The sequence below is a fragment of the Leptosomus discolor genome, chromosome 7 (assembly GCF_034619465.1).
Source record: "Leptosomus discolor isolate bLepDis1 chromosome 7, bLepDis1.hap2, whole genome shotgun sequence".
Lineage (NCBI taxonomy): Eukaryota > Metazoa > Chordata > Aves > Leptosomiformes > Leptosomidae > Leptosomus > Leptosomus discolor.
Window position 1 is genome coordinate 46,030,659 of NC_141397.1, and position 23,432 is coordinate 46,054,090.

Consider the following 23,432-nt stretch of genomic DNA (forward strand, 5'->3'; position numbering starts at 1 on the left):
AGGTTAAAGGTGTGAAAGAATGGAGAGGTCTCCTAGCCTGATTTTTTTTTTTTCCTATGCATCTATAGATGTGTATACATCTAAGATAACAGAGTCTAAGTGTACGGTGGTTGAAATTGTATGTATTTTAATTACATCATTAGCTTAATCTTTCATGATTCTTTCAGGGATTTTTTTAAAATGCAAGATGTAATTCTTTTGGGTTTTGAAATGTTAGTGGCTCACAAAACATGAAATATTTTATTTCTTCTAGAATTGTTTAATAGTTTATTCTGGACTTCCAGCTTGTCAACTTGCATTAATCTAATCTGGCCATCTCTATAACATAGGCAAAATGATTTTGCCTGAGAATATGCGCAAAATTCCTGCGAATGCCATTGGTACTATGGCACCTTTTCTTTTTAAAAATGTCAGTGTTTTTATTTTAAAAACTTAGTGGTGAAGGCCGTACCCAGCTGGATACTTCAGTAATTTGGTCATTTTTACATAAGCAGAGTCTTAAGGGTGTGTTTGTTTTCCCTGAATAGAAAAACAAAATTCCCTTCTGCCAAAACACCATCTAACTACGTAGTATTTGTAGACTGATTCTGAACTACTGACTTGAATTATCTCCTGTGAGGACCTTCATCCCCTCCAGTCATTATCTGTGGGCACTGAATGTTCTCGTGACTTTCAACACCAGCGTTTGTATGCTTTTTATTTTTAAGGGTGACACATAAGGACTTGGAGCTGAGGACCATGCTTCTTTAATACTCCTTCGCATAGGATAAAATGGCTTCTAATTTAATGAGTCCTTGTTTTGCATTTGTTTCATGTTATGTGATTGTTGGATATATTCATAACTGATCCTGCGTTGCTTTGCTTACAAAAAAAGAGAGGGAATAGTAAAAAGAGAGAAAAGGATATTTGTTCCAGTGTGTTGGAGAAGAGAGGTTGTCCTGATACTCTGTTACTTCTAAGGTCAGAAAATAGGATGATATTTCAAGTGAGCATCCTTAGGCCATACTTAAATAAATTCCAGTGCTGGATTTTGAACAAAGGAGTCGTTTCTCCAAACAGTATAGATATAAAACCTAGATAAAGTAGCTTTTTAGGAAAACACTGAATTTGGAGTACTTTTTTCTCTGCTATTTCTTTCTTTTGTAATACTGTGTTTCCCCACTGTCCCTACGATTTCAGAGCAGCCAAGAGAAATAAAAACCTTATAAAGTGGTTTGCAGTAAACCAGCCTGCCATTCTTTCTGTAACTTAAGCTTTTGTGCAATTCCTCCTGGGTCACCCACCACTATTTGAGTGCAGAGAGTGCTGTCTGCCCATAAATACTAACAGCTGAAACCTGCTTCTGCAGTAGCCTTCTCTGGACTTCATGAAGTGCTTTGTTCAGGAACCATTTTGGCCAGCTTTGGTGTTGCAGAGGAAAGGAATGAGGAATGTGCATCTTTGATAAAGGTGAAAAAGTTACTTAGTACGTGGCTTCCAGGTGACATTCCTCTTGGCAACTTGGCATTTATAGTGTCATGCTTACATCCATAGGAAGCATTTGTTTAAGTCCTATTTCTGCTGTTTGACTGTGTGTGCAGCATTACTAGTGTCTTATTAATAACAGTTTGGGTTAGCTTGAGCCTTTGAAATCTGGAGTGAAAAGAGCCAAGTAATTTTTTTTTAGCATTAGGTTCTGAAAAATACTAGCAGAAAGGCAATTTCTGTGCATTGCAGTACAGTTGGGGTATAAGTTCGAATATAACTAGTTTTAAAGTATTTCTATTATAACAGATTAGGAGTCGGGAGTAATCATCTGTAAATGTGTTAGGAGGTGGGATTTCACACATGCTAATGTAAACTGTCTAAGAAACAGGAGACTGTGTTTTTGAGAGTGGATTTATAACTTGTGGCAGAGGTAAGGTTACTAAAAGCGTGCTTGAAAATTGTGTATTTGGAGCTTTGAGCAGATTTTATTTCTCCCTTTCTATTTGTGCTCAGGAAAAGCTCCACAAGTTATTTTCGGCATTTGTTAGATAGTTGCTGGAGTGAAGTACTGCTTTCAAGATGGCTTGCTTAGTCCTTGCGAAGAGATTCACTTCATGAGGTATGAAACACCCAATGAGTCTTCTGCAAGTGTGAGCTTGAGGTGACACTTGCTGGGTCTGTGATTTTTAGAAATTATGTTCCTGTTGCTTTTCCACTTTGGGGCTTGACGGGATACTCTTCATGATACTGAGAGTGAATATTACAGAACAGTCTGAGGCATGCACGCACAGTCTTAGGAGCAGTAGTCTTTCCCTGAAAAGGTAGTGGTCCCCCCTGAGGGACTTGTGACTTTCATCACTAACTGGGAGAGGGATTGCTCCTGTTCTGGAGGTGCAGTCACCACAGCGGGGAAGTGGTGGGGGAGAACAGCAGATATTCCTGTGGGAACTTCTTCATTAATTTTTTTTTTGGTAATATATCCCTGTAGATGACTGGGCACAATTATGCTGTTAAAAAAAAACCCAACAAAAACAAACACACTGAAACCCAAGCAATTGGAATGTGAAAATGTATTTATTCTTCAAAAGAGGAAATGTATTGAAAATGTCAACAGCTTGGCCTTCCTAATTAAGTGGTAAAACATCCCACTGTATCACTTTGATAGCTTTGATCATGCTGTGGATGTCCTTATTCCTTTGAAATGTGTTCTAAAATTCCTCTTGAAAGTGTGGTTCATCTGGCTGGTGTTTTTCTTGTGGGGAACTTCTCTAAAGACTTGGAATAAATCCTTTAATTTTTCTTCTGAAGCCCATATCATCATTTTGTTCTCTCGGATTTGCTTTGTTACTTGAATGTATTTATCTGCTGCTTGTTCTTTAAAGAGGTTCTGGCTTAAGGTTATCCCTAACAAAAGCCCATCAAATAAGGAAGAAATGTTACAGAAAGAAGGCAAAGACAATATAAATACATGGGTTTACCAGATTTTGGAGCTGACCACCTGGTAATTTTTTAAAAATGAATATAATATAAATGGGTAATAATTTTTACTGTCACACTGCATGAACTCTTAATTCATCTAAAAGTAAATGCGAACATTTTTATACAAGTGTAGCTTCTGCTAGGGAAAAACCCAGAAGCACCTTTGCTGTTAAAATCTCTGGTATTGTTATGTTTTAGGTTTTTGTTCTGGTCTGACAAATACATGGCTAGAATACGGCACACAACCAGATTGAATATACAGCAACAGAACATCTATTTCTGTTTTGATTTTTAAGAAACAAACAAACCAGACCTGTAACTTCTTAGCATTTCAGATTTTTCTTAGAAATTAGAGAACTGATCTAAGGCTGTATTTTGTAGTAGAAAATGGCATATCATACCATTCTGGTTGTTCCCTTCCATTCAAATGGAAAGCAGAGTCTGCCTCCCAGTGGAAGTACTTAGGACAATTGTCTTAAACAACTGGAAAATGATTGTAGGAATTCACAGAGCGATGAATAGGCAGCAACGATAACTGGGCTGTTACTCCACTTCTCCAGTAGCCAAAGGTTGAGGGTAATGATGAAACTTCTGGTTTATTTTTATGCAGTTTTTTCATACAGTGTGTGCAGTGGTGTTCTCGTTTAAGTGCTCTTCTGTGTTTGATTCGTATGTGTGGTTTGAAAGTCTAGCCGTATGCTTGGAAATTGGTGGTTTTGTCTCTTTTCGACAGTTAATTTGCAGGTACCAAGGTTATTCTCAGCTCTTCGCCAGTAGTAAGGTACTTTATCCGTTAATCTCTTTGTTTCTGTGACACAAACATGAAAACATTTAATTCAGTTTGGCATTAAATGCATGTCTTAAATGATCTAGTAACTGCTTGTGAGAAGGAATGGAAGCAATGTATTGACAATATTGGATAAATCTAAGTGTCTGAAATGAGTAAGACACTTGTTTACCATGAAGTAGTTTTAGGTAGTGGGAAGAAAAGGAGATAAAGGATGTAGCCACACTGGATTTGGCATAGCCATTACTTTGTTGAATAACTTTAAATAAATGTTTTTCTTACACTGTTTTCTTCTCTGTATTAGTAACGGTGATGCTAACTTCTTGGGAAGTGCTTTCAGGTTTGCTGACAACAACTGTTACCTTAGAGCTGTGTTTTGTTACTCCTGTTAGTAGAAGATATATTCATCAATCCATTAAACAGTTAATCTGTTTTGTATAAGTTAATTTAACTTATTTAAAGCAAGTAAGTTTTAAAATGTTTTGAACAGGAAAATTTCTAAGATGCAGAATTGCAATGGGGTTTGTGTTTTCAGCTGATTTTACTATGTTGAAAGGGTATTTGTGTCATAGGTAACAGCAGCTTTAGGAGTGCCTGTTTAAGTGTTGCTTCTGAATTGGTGCTGAACTCATTTTGATTTTGTTTTGCGTTTCACCTGTAACAAAGGTTTAAACTTCAGTTTGCAGCTGGTGCAGTCAGAATGTGCATTGAAAGCCTCATATTTTTTTGGGAACAATAAAGCTGTTTGTCTGCTTTGTGATTGTCACTTTAGCTTTCGCATCCTCATAAACATTACTGCCTGTCTTTTGTTAGAAAGCAGAGGATGGATTTACTAACCCGAGCCTCCTGCAACATGCAGTGATATTTTGTACAAGTGGGACACGGAGGTACTTGGAAGTTGATGGCAAATGAACGGTTTTAACACCCACTTACCATTACCTTTTTAGAAATAACTGGATATACCAGGGATCAATTTAAGAGAAAGCACAGGTCTTTGCCCTCAGGAAATGTCATCTGCTTTTATCTAATTTAGTTCTGTACTGCCACGTTTGTCTCCCTGTTGTCTGCCACCACTAGGTGTGATTTATTTTCCCCTTGGTGTAAATGGGCCTACTAAGAGGAAAAGAAAATGTTAAAGGTTTGCAAACTTTTCTAGATAGTAAAGTTACTTCCTTCATCTCAAGGTTTCCTTAGTATAGTAGAAAGTCTCTCCTTAGGCTAAAGGACTTCTTCAGTTCCTGTAATTTCTACTGTTACAGTCTCTTGTTGTCTATCAAGTACATAATGATACATTTATCCTAAGTAATATACTTTCTGGCTGCCTCCTAAGGAAACAGGAGTATCATTTTACAAATGTAGCACTTGAGATGTGAAGGACACAAATTAAACCCTTTGGTATTTATAGGAATGTTTAATGTCCTACATCCAACGTTTAGAGTTACTTAGGCTGTAGCACTTGAAACCACCAAGGGTGAGCTCCGAAAAAAGTAAGTAGTGAGAGCAGAAGGTTAATCCTCCAGACCACAGCTCTTCTCTGATCCCACAGCGTAGTGGTGACAACCAAGTCACAAGGCACTTTACATATCTGTATGTGCTGATCTCTGTTTTCCTACAGCTGAGCAGAGGTTTGATTTACAACATGACTGCCAGGCTCCTTCCCTCTCCTCCTCCAGCTGAGTGGTTCCCTCTTTGCCATGGCATGAGCGCCTGTCTATCCGCAGTTACCCAGTCTGAGGTAGCAAAAGAATAACTTCTTTTGTAGTGCTAATTTTCTGTTGATTTAGGTGCCTGCAGTGGCTCACCCTAGGCTCAAGTAAGTACCAAAGTTGATACAAAGGGAAATACACCCTTCTGCCCTGAGAAGGAGAGGGTTTAAACTGGATCAGCAAGCTAATCTGACTCATTCCTAGCCATACAGGGACTCGCGTGTTGGTACAATGGAGGGAAAGAGCTGGATTACGTTTTGGAGATGAACAGTCTGTTTTTATTAGCAGCCCAGCGTTAAACCTGCTTGAGCCTAACTGAAACCATAGCCTCAGGCCATGCACTTCATGAGCAACCTCGGCTGCCCCAGCCTTCTGTTAAACACTTACCTTGGAAACTGGTTTGTTCCAGGTCATGATGGGTCTGTGTTTCCTGATGGTCTGTACGTGCCCTCATACACTTTTCAGAAACACACTCATGCACAGAAGCACCTGAGTTGCTGTCAGGGCTGGAGTTCAGTTGTGGATTTGCTTGTGCTGAAGCCTGCCGGGGGTGGGTTGTGTGAGCAGGAGCGCGGGTGTTGAGGTGGCTCCGGCAATCCGGTGTGATCCCCAGCAGAGCAACTGGAAGTGTTTGAAAAGCTTGAGTGTTCACCTAGGGTTGTGTGAGAGGTGGGTCACAGCTGGAGGCTCCAGGGCGATCTGAGCAAGATCGAAATTAGCCTAGATGTGCTTGCAGAGAGTAGTTATTCTCCCCACATCCAGAAAACTTGCATCCTTTTGAGAGAACAGCTGTAATCAGTAGTAATTTTGGTCTCCCACTATACCTGTGCAAGCTAATAGCAGTTCACAGTGTGTAGTGGTGAGGAGGGCAAAGACCAGGGAGACACAGATACCTCTTGTTTAGGACTTGGAGTAAGAAATCAAGGACTGGCGATGATGTGGGAATTAAGCTCATTCTGGGTCTGCCTGCTTGAAAAAGTTTCTTGAAAACCTTTAGCCAAGTAGGTCCAACTTACAGCCATGCAATCCTGTTCTCCTAGATCTTTCTTTAGCAAAGGTATTTTAATAACCATAACAAGCCCTGCATGGTCGGGTAGGGCTGTTGAGGAAGGTAGTGCTGCTGTCTTTGTTTCCAGTGGTTGGTGGTAACTGAAGGGTTGGTGCATCGAGCAATTTTTTTTTTTTTTTTTTTTTGCCACCTTGTTGCAAGCAGATGTCCTTTTGGACAGAGCTGCAGATCTTTTCCCAGCTTGACTTGGCAGTTCATTTTGGAACAGGGTTTCAGGTCTACCTGGTGAAGGGTTTTGTGGATGTTTAAGAGGCATGGGGAAGGTCTCCCTTGCTCTAGAAGTGATGCTGAGACCCAGGCACCAGCCTGGGGAAGGGTGGCATGGAGAGACTGGGAGGCTGGAAAACAAGCAAGCAGGGGACAAGGACAGCGTTTGCACTTGTGTGGAAACCACTCGGCTTAGGGGGGAGGGCACCACCAGGGTGTCCTGGAGGGAGCTGGGCCCTGAGGGGCAACACAGGTCATGTGAGTGGTCTTGGGGCAGCAGCTCTCTGGGAATGTGGAGGGAGTCTGGAGGAGAGGCTTGCTGCGGTGGGTCTCTGCACTGACTCTGCAGTGGCTTCAAATTTGGGTAAATGTGCTGAGTGCCAGCTCTTCTCTGGTGGCTGAAGCATCATTTCCACCGTTCTTTCGGACTTGTTGGGTTTTCCGTCCTCTCTGTTTCAACAAATATGTGAAAATACTTCTGCTGTAGCTGTGAGGAACATCTGTTTTCAAATATAAGTGTCTTAAATCCATATTGCAAAACAGATCTTATGCTTAGATGGCTATACATTTAGGATTTTTTTCCTCAACACAGTTCATCACATCAGGCTCTGCCTTGCTTCGTAGTTAAGGGAGTTCCCTTGAGAAGCATAGACTGTTGATTCTGTGTACGTTTGGTTTTCTTTTCTATTTTTATATAAGTGAGTACCTGAATATTTATAAATTAATAATAGTAATTTTGTTGTTTTTTTTTTTAGATCTCTCTTTGTAAAATAAAAGCTCACTCGCTGGATGCTAGCAAAGAAATGTTTTCACTGGCAGCTCTAATAGTGAATTCCAGATGTAGTAAAAAACCTGCTTCTTAGGGTTATGTCTTGGTTTGAAAGACAGGTGTCTACGGAGGAAGGCAGGAGCCTCCCTTGAAATGGAAAGTGCAACCCCCTTCCCTCCAAATTATTATAATTTTGAAATTAACGGGCCTTCAGGCAAAGATATGGGGAATAGGAATAACAGTTCTTTACTAATATATATATATATATATATATATATATATATATATATATATATATATATATATATATAAAACACAAGGCAGGGAAAAAACAAACAACCCACTGGTTTACACTGACAGAGTCAGGAATACAACCTGACACCCTGTTAGGGTGGCAGTAGCAGTCCGGTAAGATGGTGGCTGCAGTCCTCCTGAAGTGATGGATGTAGTTCTGTGGAAGCAGCAATCAGGTAAAAGAGTCTGGTCTTCCTCCGAAGGTCCAGTGGTAGGTAGGTAGCTCTTGTCCTCTGGAACTCCAGTGGGGGGAAAAGCTCCTCCGGGAATCCAGTGGAAGAAGGCTGCTAGGGTGTTTGAAATCTCAGTTTTTATTTGGCATGGACTGCTTGGCTCCTTCCCCCCCCCCCCGGGCGGAGCATCTCACAATGGGATGGGGAGTCGTGAGGCAGTTCCTTGATGGGCCATTAACAGGAGATAGTCCAGGAGCGAGTTATCGATGGGTCAGGCGATAAGGCATTGTTGTGCCCATTAACAGAAGATAGTCCAGAGGGGGGAGGCAGGGAGCACCGCCCCACCTGGTCTCAACAGCTCCTGAAGATGGTAATAGAATACTTTTTTTTTTTTTTCCTTTTGGCACATTTTACGCTGTAACCTAGGACAGTTATTACTGTTTTTTAAGTCCAGATGTAAATCTGTAGAGGCTAATTCCTAATACAATTAAAATTCTGTATTACAGGCTTTGTTACATTGTTCTGATACTTGGATTGTTAGTTTTGTAATGAAGATGCCAAGCAATACACGAAGATATGTTTTTATCCTTTCTGTGAATGTTAACAAATCAGTTTCTTTTTGCAAGATTCACTGATAAGAGAAATCTAGTGTGTGGTCCTATGACTATAAACTGTTGATTGATTTTTTTTTTTTTTGTGTGTGTGTGGATATCTTGAAATCTCTGGGTTTGAGTTTAATTTTAAGTAGTACGTGTGACATCATGGAAGTCAAGAAATGGGGCAGTGTGCGCTGTGGGTACTTACCTCAAGCAGCAAATAGTCAATCCACTGAAACTGTTTTCTAGAAAAATTATCTGCCGAAGAGCTGAATAGCTGTGTAAATAATAATGCTTGCAGCCAGAGATACAAAATGTTTACATTTGCTGCATATTTTAAATGTGAATTACTGGCACAGGTTTTTAAGTGAGACTTATTTCCACAAAGGGCAATAAATAAAACCTTGATGTGTAGTAGAGCAAAGTCAATATATGTAATGATTACTATTTTGTTTACTCTTTTTAAAAAGTGTCCGGGAATGTTTATTACTCAGACTGAAAAGTATTCTCAGTGTAGACAGATATACAAAGATAGGTAGATTTTTTTTCCCACCCCAAAGGGTAGAACCAGTGTTAGCTGGAAGACATGGGGGAGTTTGTTAGGGAGCCAAGTGGCATGAGCTACTGAATTTAACTAATGCTGTTCCAGCCACCTTTTAACACTATATTTGAGTGCAAACCGTGACTACTTCATTGTGTCTTACACTAGGCTTTATTTAACTTAGGTGTAGTGAGCTTAGACTATCCGAGGTCATACATTGCAGTGTTAGACGAGCAAATGGTTTTATTTATTTATTACAAAAGACAAGTGAAAGAACAGAGGATGTGTTTTATAATTGCCATGTTTAATGGGGATTTTCCACTTTTAGGTTTCGCTCAGTTGCCTGTGGCAGCTCCTGTTGAGTAAACTGAGACGGGAACATCTTGTATCGACTGTTGTACCTGTACCTGCCAAGATGAGAAGTTGCATAAGGTTTCTTTTTCTTGTTAATTCATGCTTTTATTGTAGTGTAATTATTTCAAACAGGTCAATTAGTAAACACATTCCTTTAAGGATTTTTTTTTCTCGTTTAACAAAAGTTTTCTTCTAAAACTAAAGGCTATAACAGTATTAGTGTAAGTATTAGTGTATCAGGCCAAATCACTGATTATGTATTAAGTCCCTGAACTGCCGGTTTACTTCTGCAGACTCTTGAATGAGTGTGCTGGTTGCTTCCTCTCATCCCTGTTGGGAAAAGTGTATAGCATTTTACTTGTGGTCTTATACTTTGACTACTTCATGAAACAATTACATATGAACTGAACACCTATTATGTGTATGCAAAAACATTTACTTGCACAGGTTTTTCTGTAAATTGTGTTCTTGCACAAATTATAGTTTCTTCAGGATTTAATCTGCCAACCTTTCCTGCATCAATAGTTTGACTAGGGTTTGAACAGTGATTCCTCAAAAACCCCAATGGGATTATGTGAAACCAGAATGGATGCAGGTTCTTTAAGAACACGAGTGTTTACAGTTAATCTGCAGACTGAACCACTAAGTTAAAGATATTTTGATGTGTTGTATGTTTTTATTTGTCAGTGATTAAGCAGGAATTACCTAGGAAGGAAATTCCGTTATGGTAAAGGTGGTGGACTTTCTCTCACTGTGATGGTCTAACTAATGCTTACTAAAACTGCTTAAATCCCCTTGTCCTCTGCTTTCCATTCCCAGTCCCAAAAGGTTGGGTTTACTTACACTCTTTTTACAGTCAAAAGCAGCCTTATACTTCCAAAATTAACGAGGTGACCACAAACTGTTTCAATGAAATTTTAAAGCCCCCAGTATAGTATTTCACTGAGTCTTTCACAGGGTTTTTAAATTTTTCTTTGGTACTTTTCAAAGGCAGAATATAAACCAGCAAAGTGCATCCCTTTCAAACTTGGTATAACCTTGAAAACTTCAGTAAAACTTCTTATTTTCAGATTAGTTCTGCAAATTAGTTATTTTCATTTTGAGTTCTTAAAATAATGTACATTAAAGGTTAAAAATAGCAATTGTTATAAAGAAAAATTCAGGTGCAAATATTGTATCTTAATGGAAACAATCTTTTTCTTTTACAATGTTATTTAAAACTTTTTTGGGAGGTTAAATGACCTTTTATGTAAAAAAAAAAAAAAACAAAAAACCCACAAACCTAAATCCAAAACCAAAAAAACCCAACCCAAACCAAAAAAATCCAAACCCCACAGAACTAAAATCGAGCAAACTGTGTCATATTCAGCTGCATTGGTTTTCCTTGCAGTAAAAGATAATTGTTTTACTGATAGCATTCCAGTATCAAGTTAGGGTTAAGTTTTGCTTCTACATTGTCATTGAAATGTTATTTTTATTGGATGCTATTGATCCATTTAGCTGACTTCAGTGTTTTTCTGCTGGGAATGGCAATGGTAAACCTGTTGGCTGAAGGCATTTTAAACTGAAGCAATGCCTCTCTTTTGATACTTACCTGGAATTTTTCTCTTCAGCAACATAGCAAACAAATAAATGAAATGATGAGTTAAAATGCATCTTGCGTTCTTCAGTTGTCCAAGGAAAGAGCTGGAGCCTTTACATTGTCACCAAGAAACTTCCTTTGTGCCGTGGCTCAGCTCTCTTAGAATGACCACCCTACAAGATATCGGAACTTACCCTTCTAATGAGAATACTAGAATATATTTTTCTTGCATGTTAAAAAAAGCACTGCACTTTTCCCACTGTCAGTTGTAGTGGTAATTACGATTACAATTACTTACAAGTATAGATGCTCTCTAAATATCACAGTCTGAAATTAATTGCCAAATTGTTAAGAGACTGGCACAGAAGCACTATCTCTTGCTGAAGTTTGCTGTCTCCTAATTAGAAGATTTTAAAGAAAGGAAAATGGAGTTTTATTTGGCCTTTAAGGCAAGAAACTGCATTTGCAAAAGATACCTTTTTATCCTTAAAAAATTGCATTTTAAGTGAAAAAAATTTTTTTGTAGGTGTTAATTTGTAAAAGAAACTGTTTGAAATAGGTGACTTGTAACAGTCTCACCTTACTGAAGGAGAAACTGAAATAATTAGCAATTTACTCAGGGTGATAGATGTACATCAGAACAGAGTTCTGGACACTTACTTTTCTGAACCATAGTGACATTCCAAAATATTCCCCTTAGTCTGTCCTGTTGGAGTGTTCCTTAGACCCTTTATTGTGATGCAGCTTTTATGAAATGGTGGCACAATTTGTGATTGCAACTCAAAGCAAGCATTTCCAGATTTGGGGGGTTATGTGCAAGTTATTTTAGAAAGGGTGAAAAAGGTTCCCCTCTCCCCCTGAGGTAGGAGTACAGCTGTTGGGATAACTGCAAAATCAAATGGGAAGCTGCTCTTCTAGAAGGGCTCAGTGTCTCTCTAACCAAGGAGTGTTATGAAACCCAGAGAATATTTTTGGACAGGTTCAATTGTTTATCAGACAGGGAATTTCTTCGGAGAACTATTTTCCAAAAGGTATTAAATCAGTTGCTTTCATTTTTGATTGTAACGGTGTTTGGTTAAATTCTGTTTCTACTTTGTAGGCACAGAGAAGTTCAACAGCTTTGTAAGGAGAAAAAAAGAGCCCCCCCACCCCCGAACAGGGCAAGACAGAATTATAGTACAACATAACTTTTTGAAAAATGGGTAAACTTTTGTTGTGTGAACTCTGGATTCAGCTTTAAAACCTTGTGTTCTGCCATCAACAGCAGCATGATTTTTCTGGACTGCAGTAGCTTATTGGCTGGCACATGATTATTTCCATTAAGTATCCTTCAGTGACAGCCTAAGAACATAAGTCTCTTCAAATGATTACTGAATTTGCCCTTCAGCCTATTTAAGGTTTGGTTTTTTGTTTGTCATCACTTTTTGCCTTTGATCTGAAAATTAAAATACAGACACATCCATTTATTTTTTTTTTGTTTAGGTTTTAAATCCCTTTCCCCCTCTGCTGCTTGATCCAGTAAGTCCCTACTGTGAAGACCTCCTGTGCTTTATTTGAATATGCATCTCTGGGTGCTTTGCAGAATAGACCTTGGTGTTGCTTGATTCCTTCAGACTGCCTGTAACAATGCAGCATTAATGATGAAGTTACTGCAGCTTGTTAGGGAAGAAGTTGATGGTGAAATATGTTTGCCTGAAGTTTTAAGAAATTGCATGGTTTAGAGAAAGATGGAATTAATCTCATCCTACAAATGGAGGATATTGGATTGATCCATTCCCAAAAGGACCTACAAATGTAAGATTCAAGAAGCAAGGTTTTTCCATTACTGCTGAAGGATCTTACATGATTTAAACATTACTTTTTCAACTAAAATTTCTTTTCATTAGGGTTTTTGAAGAGTCGATGAATGTAAGATTTCAGCAAAGAATAATACAGTATTGACACTGTATCTTACAAGCTAAAATTTACTTGATTTAGAAAGAATTATCAAAGTTGTGCATCTTATGTACACATTGTTATTAGTTGCTTGATTTATGGTCTTCCTTTTAATACGGTTGTATCAATACATTTGAAAGTTAACTGAGTGAAGTGTTTAAAGTTAGTTTTGCTTTTATGTGCAAAACACTGATTTTTACAACTGGTAGCTCATTCACTGTTGCAGACATTCATCCTCAACCATTGTGACAAGTGTCCCTGTTTTCCATAATGATTTTAATTATTTTGTTGATTTTTTTTTTTTGGATCTTTTAGATAAATGGCATAATTTCTTGTCTCTCCAGTAGAATACATTAGGAAGTTGCATCATCGTGTTCTTTAGCTATGATAAATGATGCTTCAAAAACAGTCAAAGAGAACATCGCAGCATCAGTAAGGACCCTGAAAAAAGTTACACATCTCTTCATGGAGCTGTTGCTAGGATTTTGGGGATATTTCTAAGCCATTTTCCAGTATTTACCAAATATTAGTTAACTTACTGTTGTAGTTATTTAAATAACAAGTATGCCCACTGCATACTGGTACTAAGTCTGAAATCATAGGACTGATGGCAAGTCCCTAGGAATAGAAGCAGCAGCAAAGTTTGAGGAAGGTTACAGTTCCTTCTCGTCTGTATAATGTTTGGAAAGTGTTTCAACATACTTAGTGATTGGGATTCCCGCATACAGAGTGGTGGCATTACTTGTGTTCTTAGGGGGCTTGCATGGAGGATTATGATTTATAGTCAAAGGTCATAAAGATCGTGAGTGAAGATATGTGATTAGAGGGTTATAAATTGTATAACCACATAACATTTTTGGATATAAACATGCCATTCACATGTCATTTAATTAAAAACCCAGGTCCTGAGTTCCTTAGGTTCTGTGTTTGTATTGTGTAGTGTCCAAAGAAATAAAAATATTAGTAAGTGCTGCAATCTGTTATATGAGGAAAAAGTCTTCCCATTTATCTGTTCTTGTTTCATTTGTGTTAGGGGTTGAGACTTTTAGCCTACTTTCTGCGTAAAAAGACCTAGTTTGATGTGGTTTGTAATAGTATGTTTGAAAATAAGCCTCTTGCCAACAGCTATAGAGTTTACCACTAAAATGTTCTTTCCTCTTTTCAGATCTTTCTGCATCCCTGTCTAATTGATCCATGTTTCCGAACTCTCCCTTGTAACCTTCACGAGCAGCCAAAATGAAGTTGAAGCATAACATCAACCCTGTTCTTCTACAGTTTATAAACTTTATAATCTTGGTGTACTCCTTTGTAACGTACATTCCGTGGTACATATTTTCAGGATCAAGGCAAGCTATAGCAAAAGCCAAGCAGGTTAAAGCTAAACCTGTGAATAACAAGCCTGGGGGTGCATACAGATCTGTTAACAGTCTACACTGCTTAGCTTCAGTTTTATATCCTGGGTGTGATACACTCGACAAAGTTTTTAAATATGCTAAAACTAAATTTAAGGACAAAAAACTCTTGGGAACACGTGAAATCCTAAAAGAGGAAGATGAAATCCAGCCATCAGGAAAAGTTTTTAAAAAGGTACGTCTTTTTGCAGTCTGCTTTCAAGAATTTTTTCAGTGTGTTTACTTTCTTTTGTGATACTTCTAATCCAGTAAAGCAAATCAGGGCGGGGGTGAATGGTTTTCTCTATTTAGATTGAGTAGTTATGAAAGGAGTTAAATTAGCTGATTGCTAATCTTCCATTACTCCGCATTTGAAACAAATCTAAACCTTTTTGCATTCTTGAGTAGATACTCTTTTTTTTTATGGTTTCGGCCAAAGAAAAACCACAAATATGTTTTAGGTATTTGTTTTTAATATTTAGCTGATGATGTAACTGATGTTAAAGTTTTCCTTTTAGGTGAATTAAATAAAAGTGTCTCCCTTTGTGTTATTCTGAACTATAATCAGATTAATATAGAAAAAATCATCTGATGCCTATACTCACATGTGCCATTCCAGTAAATTTAACTGTAAATTAAGGATTTACTGTTTTGTCCTGTGAATTCAGGGCTTAAATGAAATTTTTATTTGGAAAAGAATTGCACAGACTGTAATTGTATTTTTTGTATTATTCTGTATTAGATGTTAACTATACGCTATAAAGAAAATTTTTAGTTAAGATTAGTTGTCCTGCAGAAGAAAACTTTATCTCTTCATATAATAAAGGATTCTTTAAATACTGCTAGTTTTAGTTCTGATATAGGAGTATAAAATTTAAAGTAGAATTTGGTTAATATCACAATACATGGCAAAGTTTATTTCTGTTAAAATCTTTATAGCAGGTTTAATTGTTAGTGAACCTTCCTCCTAGCTAGGGAGTTCATTTTTCAGTATGAAGGAAATGCTGGGCGAAGTGGGTACATATAATCTTTTTGTTGCACATTTTGATGCCTCATTGCCCTATAAAGAAACCGAAAGTTCATGTTGTACGAAGTGGGTTTCTGAGCATAGATCAGAATTTTGGCTGCCTGTGATCTGTGCTCTGTTTTTCAAACATAATTAGTAATGTAAGGCTTAAGAACTTAGGAGTTTTAGCATTTTCTATTATGCAAGCAAAGTGTTCTGAATATTGGAAAGCTGAAGAATGTTGGTGTTGACCTACTTAAATTACTTGTTTCTAAGTACTTAGGCTTAGAAATTACCTAAGTTAAGTAATTTTGTCTAAGCTTGACACAACAGTTCATTATGGACCATTGCTATACTTGCCCTCAAATTATTTTATTCCAAGTTGTGGCATTATTGTGTAAGTATCTTTTTTTTTTTTTTTTTTTTTTTTCTCCATTAGGGAGTGTGATGTTTCTTAATACCTCATAACATGTTTTAGCAAGTGTGGAAAATCAGAAAATTTCGCAAGATACCTTTGTTGATTTTAAATGTCAGGGTTCTTTTCCTCTGATTTTTGTCTTTCATCTCTTTATTGCCTGGTTCCTTTTAGTAAAGGCAACTTGTTGAGGTTTATTTGGATCAGCTTTTTGAAAAGGTGCCTGACAATTTTAATTCTTAGGTATAATGCATAGAATTTCTATACCTTACAGGAGCTGCCAAACTTGTTAATTACTTTTCACTTCCAGAAATTGAACACAATGGTGGGAATGATTTATGTGTTTTTCTGAAATCATCTGCAAGTCAGGGGCAGATCTGAATGTAAATGATGGGTCTGTGTACTGAATTGCGTTACCTATTAGAAGATGTTTCTCTGCAAATTGCAGATTAGCCTAATTAATGATTCATTAATTAATGGGGTAAATATATATCTCAAAGTAAAATATTAAGCTTCTGATTCTTTGGAGAGCTGAGAGTCATCACACTTCTAGCTGAAATTATTTAAAGCTAGATATTTAATGTCTTGAAGATCAGATACTACATTAATTTTAGAGCAATGATGTTCCAGGTAATCTGTAATTTCTTGAATTTTTATGATGATATGCTATACTCTTGCGTAGTTGCCGAAGTAGCAGAAATTCATGGATATTAATAAAATACAAGTACTTGCTTCTGCTTGCTTTGTTGCATTTTATAACATTTCGTATGTAGTTAGTTTTTCTGTTTCCTTCTGTAGTGACCTTTAATACATGGATTGGAGAGCATACCCAATATTAATTTCATAAAATATGTATTTAAGGATAAAATAATGTTGAAAATACTTTGGAAATTAAGATGTAATTAATTGAAAGAATAATTAGTTTAAGCAAAGCTTAAATTTTATGATGCTCAGATGACGAACTTTATTTTGCTGGTTGATTATTTTATGTCTTTGTTATGGGTTATAATGTAATAAGCTTGCTTTTATATATGTAGGTATGTGGATTTTGCTTTTTGTGTGTGTTCTTTGTTGTTTCTTTTTGAGGGGGAAGGGGGTTGTTTGCTTTGTTCTGTTTTAGAAAGGGTTTGTAATTAAGAATGCAATTAATAGAAACATAATAAATAAGACATAATGGGGGAAAAGTAAGCACAATTTTGTTAGAGGAAGGTGATGCATGTAGAGCCTGTGAGACTTATGTGAAACACTAAGCACATGGGCAAGCACTTAGGAATTTGGAATGTTACTTATTAGAGCTGATAGTGAAATTTATTGTGAGGCTACGGGAAGGTTCTTGCCATGCCCAGTTGTTGAGCAGTGAATGAGATGCTGAAAAACACAGGCTGCTATGTAAATAAAACTTTTTAGGGTGGGTTTTTTCAGAAGTGTTCAGCTGCAATTCATGTTTTCATGTGGAAAAGGCCAAAAATGGACATTTCAAATAACCTCCCTTGTGTTATTTTTAATATACTTTCTACAAGGAAATATATAACTTGTGGTCACTGGTTTCCAAATTGTAGTCAAGGTTCTTCAAGCCTTATAAGCTACTTTTAGGAAGACATTGAAAGGTAACTGAGGTCAGGTAGTTTAATGACTCTACATGTGCTTGCAGGTTTTTTGAGAACACTTTTATTACAAGTTCACACTAAAAATGTGAATATGGTTGCCCTAAAATCCAGATTAAAGAAATGTTCACTGTGCAGCAGGTATTTAGTCTTTATGCTTTGCTGGATTTCCAAATATTAATATAGTACTGCTATTTAATAATATTTTCCAGTGCATTAAATAGGTAAATATTTTAAATAACTTGCAGTTTAAGTATGTTTAAGAGCTGGTGCACTAGAGGGCAGTGTTTTTCTATTTAATATATTTTTGAAGTAACCATTCAGAGATGCTGTCTCTTCGGATTTAGTGTTTGGGTTTGTGTGTCTGTTTAATCAGCTCTCAATAACCTTGACTTCTTGGGCCCTTCTCTTGCAAACTCTTGGACAGTTACTTTCTTTACATGTGGAAGTAGTTATCTAGCAGAAATAAGTTCTGAAAGTTGTAAAATTAGATGTGTGCCAACATTTAAAAGATTATGGCACTTAACATCAGTCTTAACAGCTGTCTACAGTAAGTTGGAAAATATTAGTGGAAGCTGCTGAAGGAGGGATCAAGAAGGGAGATGGATTTGGTGTCATACTCAAACAGGATGGATGAGAGAAACCATAACCTGCTCTGTGTCTTGCAAAAGAAGCATATAGGGAGATGCAAAAGAAAGGGAAGTATGGACAGAGGCAGTATATTAATATGTCATAGCCAGGAAATAGAGAGGAAATGCTGGGCATAGTGAGGAAGGGAACATGAGAATTTACATATATAGAAGGCAGTAGGAGAGGTAAATCTCAATACAACTGCATTGAAAAAAGTCTTCTTGTCGGTTTTCATATGTTGGTGTTCTTCAGAAATATAACTATTTCTGTATATAGAAAGATAACTGTGGCAGTGCTATACTTCCTTTCTGTGGATTTTGTAACGTTTTAGGAAAGGATAGCATCAATAACGTCTTCTTTCACTGCTTTATATCAAACTTATTTAAGCAATGAGGTTAAAATATTTAAGAGAATTTAAAAAAAAAAAAGGGAAAAAAGCAGAATCATAGGTGTAATTCAGAAAGATCTGGTTTTGACCCTTTAATGATTTACTGTTCCAACTTTAGTGAGTTATGTAGTGAATGGTGGAAAATACCAAAACCTGTTCATTTATGGATTGGTAAGCTTACCAGAAACAGTAACAAGAACCGACTTGTATTTCTTGGCCTAATTATTGGAGACCAGTATCCCTGAGGCCATGCTGTAGGTAGAGTATAATGGTGAAAAGTGTGTTCCCGATTCACTGCTATAAATTGTTTTCAACTGATGAGCTTGTGAAGAATTTCCAAGCGTGCATTTGGGGGAAAAATGTCCAAAAGTGGAATTAAAATTTTGAATTGCTGAAATCTGGATGGACAGGAAGAGGTGCAATATTTTCTTTGGAAGCAGTAAAAGTTTTCCACATAAGAAATATCTTGGTGTGTCGAAACTGAAAGGAACTCCCAGGTCCTTCTCCTTGGGGGGCTGTAGCTGTGAGTGGTGTGAGCCCTCTACTTGAGGTGCTGCAGATACAGTCAGGCAGCAATTCTGCTGTGATCCTCTTGCCAGTTACCACAGAGAAATTCAGCATGGTCTTTCTTCTTCAGTAAGGCTTTTGGCTCTGAAACAGCCTATTTGTCAATGAAGCTGAGTTTCCGTAAATAAAATGGGAAACCCTGAGCAGGTATTTGTGTGAGAAATGTTTGTTTTCTGGTGAAATTGCTAAGTGTTGCTGTTGTTGGCAAGTGTTGTTTTTCAGTTGTGTTAAATGATATTTTCCTATAGAAACATTTCTAAAATTTCAAAGCAGCTGCATGTGTACCTGTCCTGAGTTAAGAAAGTTTTGTCCTGCTAAACAAGTAGGTAATTGAGCAATGTGCAGCAAGGCTGTAGTAGGTACAACTCAGTCACCCAACAGTAAACCTCAGCAGTTTGGAAAACTGTTTTGATAAAATAAATCTATTGGATTTTATTTTTCTGTTAGAGGTTGAGAGAGATTTTCAAATTCATTTTATTAAGGAAGTGGATGTGGAAATACAAGCTTGTTAGAAATGTAGTTACATGCCAAAAAGTTGGTAGATTTTACAGCCTACAAGTTTGAAATATAGTTAAAAGTTGATAAATGAAATATGGAAAACAGAATGGGGGAGGAGGGAGATGTTTGCTTTTCTAGCTGCTTTTTTTTTTTTTTTTTTTTTAGTGTTTGCTTGCATTTACTACTAGTGCTGTGTGGTCAAAGGAAATGTCTGAAATAAGTAATAAAAATTATATTCAAAATTATCGGGGCACTTGTATAACTAGATGAGTAAGGTATGATAATTTAGACTCTGGATTTTCAATGTAAAACATCTTTGTACTACATCTGTACATGCAGATATCTGGGATATTCTCAAAGAAATGTTCTGTCACTCAGTTAGAAAATAGTACTGCAAGGTACAAATGCACACAGAGAAATCTATGATAGATAGTGACACATAAATTCAAATCCAATTTTACTCTACCAGCTTTCCCATATAAAAGCAAAGTAAGATTGCTTAATGTTTGAAACGTGACTTTTCAAGTACTGAAATTTTCCAATAATTTCCAGTCTAGTCTTCTGTCCCACTTTTATTTAACAGTAAAAAAGGGCAAAAAGGTTAGCTCTCTTCCCCTGATATTTGTTTGTGAACAAAGGGAAAGGGATGTCACAATTTCTGACTGAGGACCCATACTGCTTTCTGGACTCCGGTTTCCCTACTTTTTTTTTGTTTTGTGTTTTTTCTAATAAGAATGAACACTTAACTACTGTATTTGTGTAGGAGAATTGTAACCCAAATATCCAATATTTACTTAAAATAAACCAAACCTTTGGCAAACTAAAGGCATATGGGTCAGATAACCACAGCCTTTCAGATGGCTTCTGCAGCTACAAAATATGGTGGGAATCGTGTGCTTTCCTAATGTGAAAATAGAAACTGAGGTGATAACATGCATGGAGATGTTGCAGTATTTGTGTTGGAACTTCCACAATCCCTGTAGTTTTTGGCAAAAGTATCATTCAGTATCTTCAGGAAACTGCTGTTGTAATTCAAGCAAGTGTTGCTTCAGACATCTGTCGTTTCTTCCTGTGGATGAAGATGTAGTAGGACATGTGTTAAGGATTTTCATTTTCTAAATTGAATTTATTATTCTTATTAGGTCATCCTTGGCAAGTACACCTGGCTTTCATATGAAGATGTATACATTAAAGCTGTTAATTTTGGAAATGGCTTAGCAGTTTTGGGTCAGCAACCAAAGACTAACATTGCTATCTTTTGTGAGACTAGAGCGGAGTGGATGATTGCAGCACAGGCCTGCTTTATGTGCAACTACCAGCGTAAGTATGCATGTCTCCTAAAATTTTTGTATTTTGATCTTACAACACAATCTGAAAATAAACCTTTTTCTTACTTCACTTTACATACTAAGAAAACTTTATATAGAGTTTATAGACAACATTTAAAATTATAGATAAAGAAATACTGCATAAAGTAGAGACTGTGTACTTTGTAGTGTTTTGCTTTACTGAGTAGACAAACCTGTATCTGTTTGCAGATGGAGTATGGTTTCAGTAAGTATAGCTGGCTCAATGAATTTGTGGGAGGTTTATTTTCTTTTAATCTCAAATCAGTACAGACTCCCAAGTTTTTACAAACAAACGAAAATCACACATGAGTTCATTGACTCTGTTTCAGGAGTCAACGTCAAACCTTCACCTGTGCCTTTGTTTTAACTGGATATTTTGTCAGTTCTTCAATTTTGATTTCGTTTAGAGTTTATTGTATTGTTATCTCTACAAAGTGGAAAGGAATGAGTAAGTCCTGACTTTCTTTTGGAGAGCTCTTCTGAGTTAAAAAGTTGCTTAGTAACTCCTTTACCAAACTGTAAGTCCTTCCTTAACTTTAACTGATTTTTTTTTTAAATATTTTTATATTTTCTTTTCTTCTCTCTGCCTCTTGACTTTCTCATAGACCATTGCATGTCATTTAATACATCCTAATTTAACCTGAATGCTGATTTGAGAGTAGGACAAGCTTGAGTCCTATTTATTAGTTCAGAAGCCTTAAGGCTGTGTTTAGTTTGGTGAGCTATTTAAAGTCAGTCTCATTCATAATATGTTTCAGTGATACACTAACTGGCTCCTTAAACCTGGTAGTGGACTGAGACTATGTTCTCTGACCTGGATGATGTTCCTCATTTTCTTATGGAGTGACTGTAAAAGAAATGTCTTCTGGGCCATTCTGTCTGATGAGTCTTAGTCCTGTTCTGTAACTTCTAGTTACTTATCCTTTAGTCTTCTGCTGTTCTGGTGTGGAGACCCCAACTCTGTTGGGGTAGAGCCGAGTCTGCTGAAGGAGGAGAAGGTACTTTCTTGGCAGGATGTGTATGCTGGGCAATTGCAGGCTGTGTTGGAGGTGCCTTTGAGGAGTGGCAGAACAGGACAGGCTGGCTGGAGGTGTCCTTGCACAGCTTCACTGTGCAGGACAGTGACAGATGCAAGGCCACATCTACTTCCTATTCACTTGAGTCATGTAGAGGGCCACAGCTGTGTCCAAGGTGTATCTCTGCTACGGTGGAAAACTTGCTGTATACGCTAACCTAGTCTAGGCCTAGGCACAAGGATATGCATAGGAGCTGTAGGCCTGTTTTTTGCTGGGAAATCTACTGATTGCTGATTTTAACTTGGTACAGGAATTGTTCTCAAATGTCTGTTTCGTCATCACTCCGTAATGTGTCATTCATCTAACTGTAAGCCCAGCCTGGCTGGTTCTGTGGTGCTCTCAGGGGGACATTTCTCATTTTCCCACAGGGCACTCTGGAAGCTGCTGTTTGTCACAGGCTTTGGCCTCTTCTCTCCCTTGCCACATTTACCCTCCTTCAATAAGAGATGGGCTGTAAAAGCCAGATGTGCAGAAATTCCTGCTTTGCTACCTACCTACACTAAAGATGTATATCAGACTTTTTTCAGATTTTGGAAGCAAGCCTGACAAGAAAATTATGTTAAATGATCCCTCTCTGCTCTAAGCACGAGTCTTTCATTTGAGAAGCCATATGTTCATGAGTATGTAGCAGTTTTCATTTAAATAAGTCTTTACTGCAGGTCTTTGGTGTATGCCCTTATGCTGTATTCCCTCAGTTTTAAGGGTGGAGCAGGTTATAAGAGGTACTGCCCTAGCCCATACCACTTCAAAATCAGCCTGTGTCCCTTGTGTGATTACTGGCTCTGCAGACAAGGAGAGAGTAGCTGTTGTATAGTGTGAGTTTAGCAAGGCCTTATGTGGTCTCCCATAGTATCTGTACCAGACTATTCACATAAAGACTGGATAAGTAGATGATAAGACGGATGGAAAATTCATTGGACCATTGGCCAGAAGGATTGTAATCAGTAGGACGAAGTTAGCTGCCAGCCCTCAGGGATTGATACTGACCGAGTCCAATACTGTTTAATGTCTTTATTGAAGGCCTGGATGATGGGACAGAGTGCGAACACAGGAGGTCACAGCCAGTAGCAAGCTGAGGGGAGCAACCAGTACACTGGAGGGCAGGGCCGATGTACAGAGGGGCCTGTCAGCTGGAAAAGTGGGCTGTCCAGAACCTCATCGAATCAATGAAGGCAATGACAAATTTCTGTGCATGGCCTGGAATACATTATGCACCAGTATAGGCTGGGGGACAACTAGAGGGCAGCTTTGCAGGAAAGGACCTCGGGGGGTCCTGGTGGACAATGAGTCAACCCTAAGTACGCAGTGCCTTCTTGTGGTGAAGACCAACAGCATCCCTGGTGGTAGTGGCATGAGTGTAGCAGGTAGGTCCAGGGAAGTGACCCTTTTCCTCCTTTTGGGCACTGATGAGACCACATCTAGAGTGCTGTGTCCAATTTGGGCCTTTCCAATAGGAAAAAGACACTGACATACTGGAGTGAGTCCAGTGGAGGGCTGCCAAGATTCTGAGGGTGTTGGGAGAGTGTGACATATGAGGAGAGGCTGATAG

General features: G+C 37.8%; 1 protein-coding gene across 1 annotated transcript in view; it reads left to right on the forward strand.

The window, feature by feature from the left end:
- The first annotated feature begins 14,195 nt into the window (after positions 1 to 14,195).
- The window catches only part of ACSL3 (acyl-CoA synthetase long chain family member 3), a 32,917-nt gene continuing 23,680 nt past the window's right edge, over positions 14,196 to 23,432 (forward strand). Inside the window, exons 1-2 of the mRNA XM_086467725.1 lie at positions 14,196 to 14,546; positions 20,601 to 20,778. Of these exons, the coding sequence (XP_086323851.1) occupies positions 14,196 to 14,546; positions 20,601 to 20,778 (529 nt within the window). The remainder of the gene's footprint in view (positions 14,547 to 20,600; positions 20,779 to 23,432) is intronic.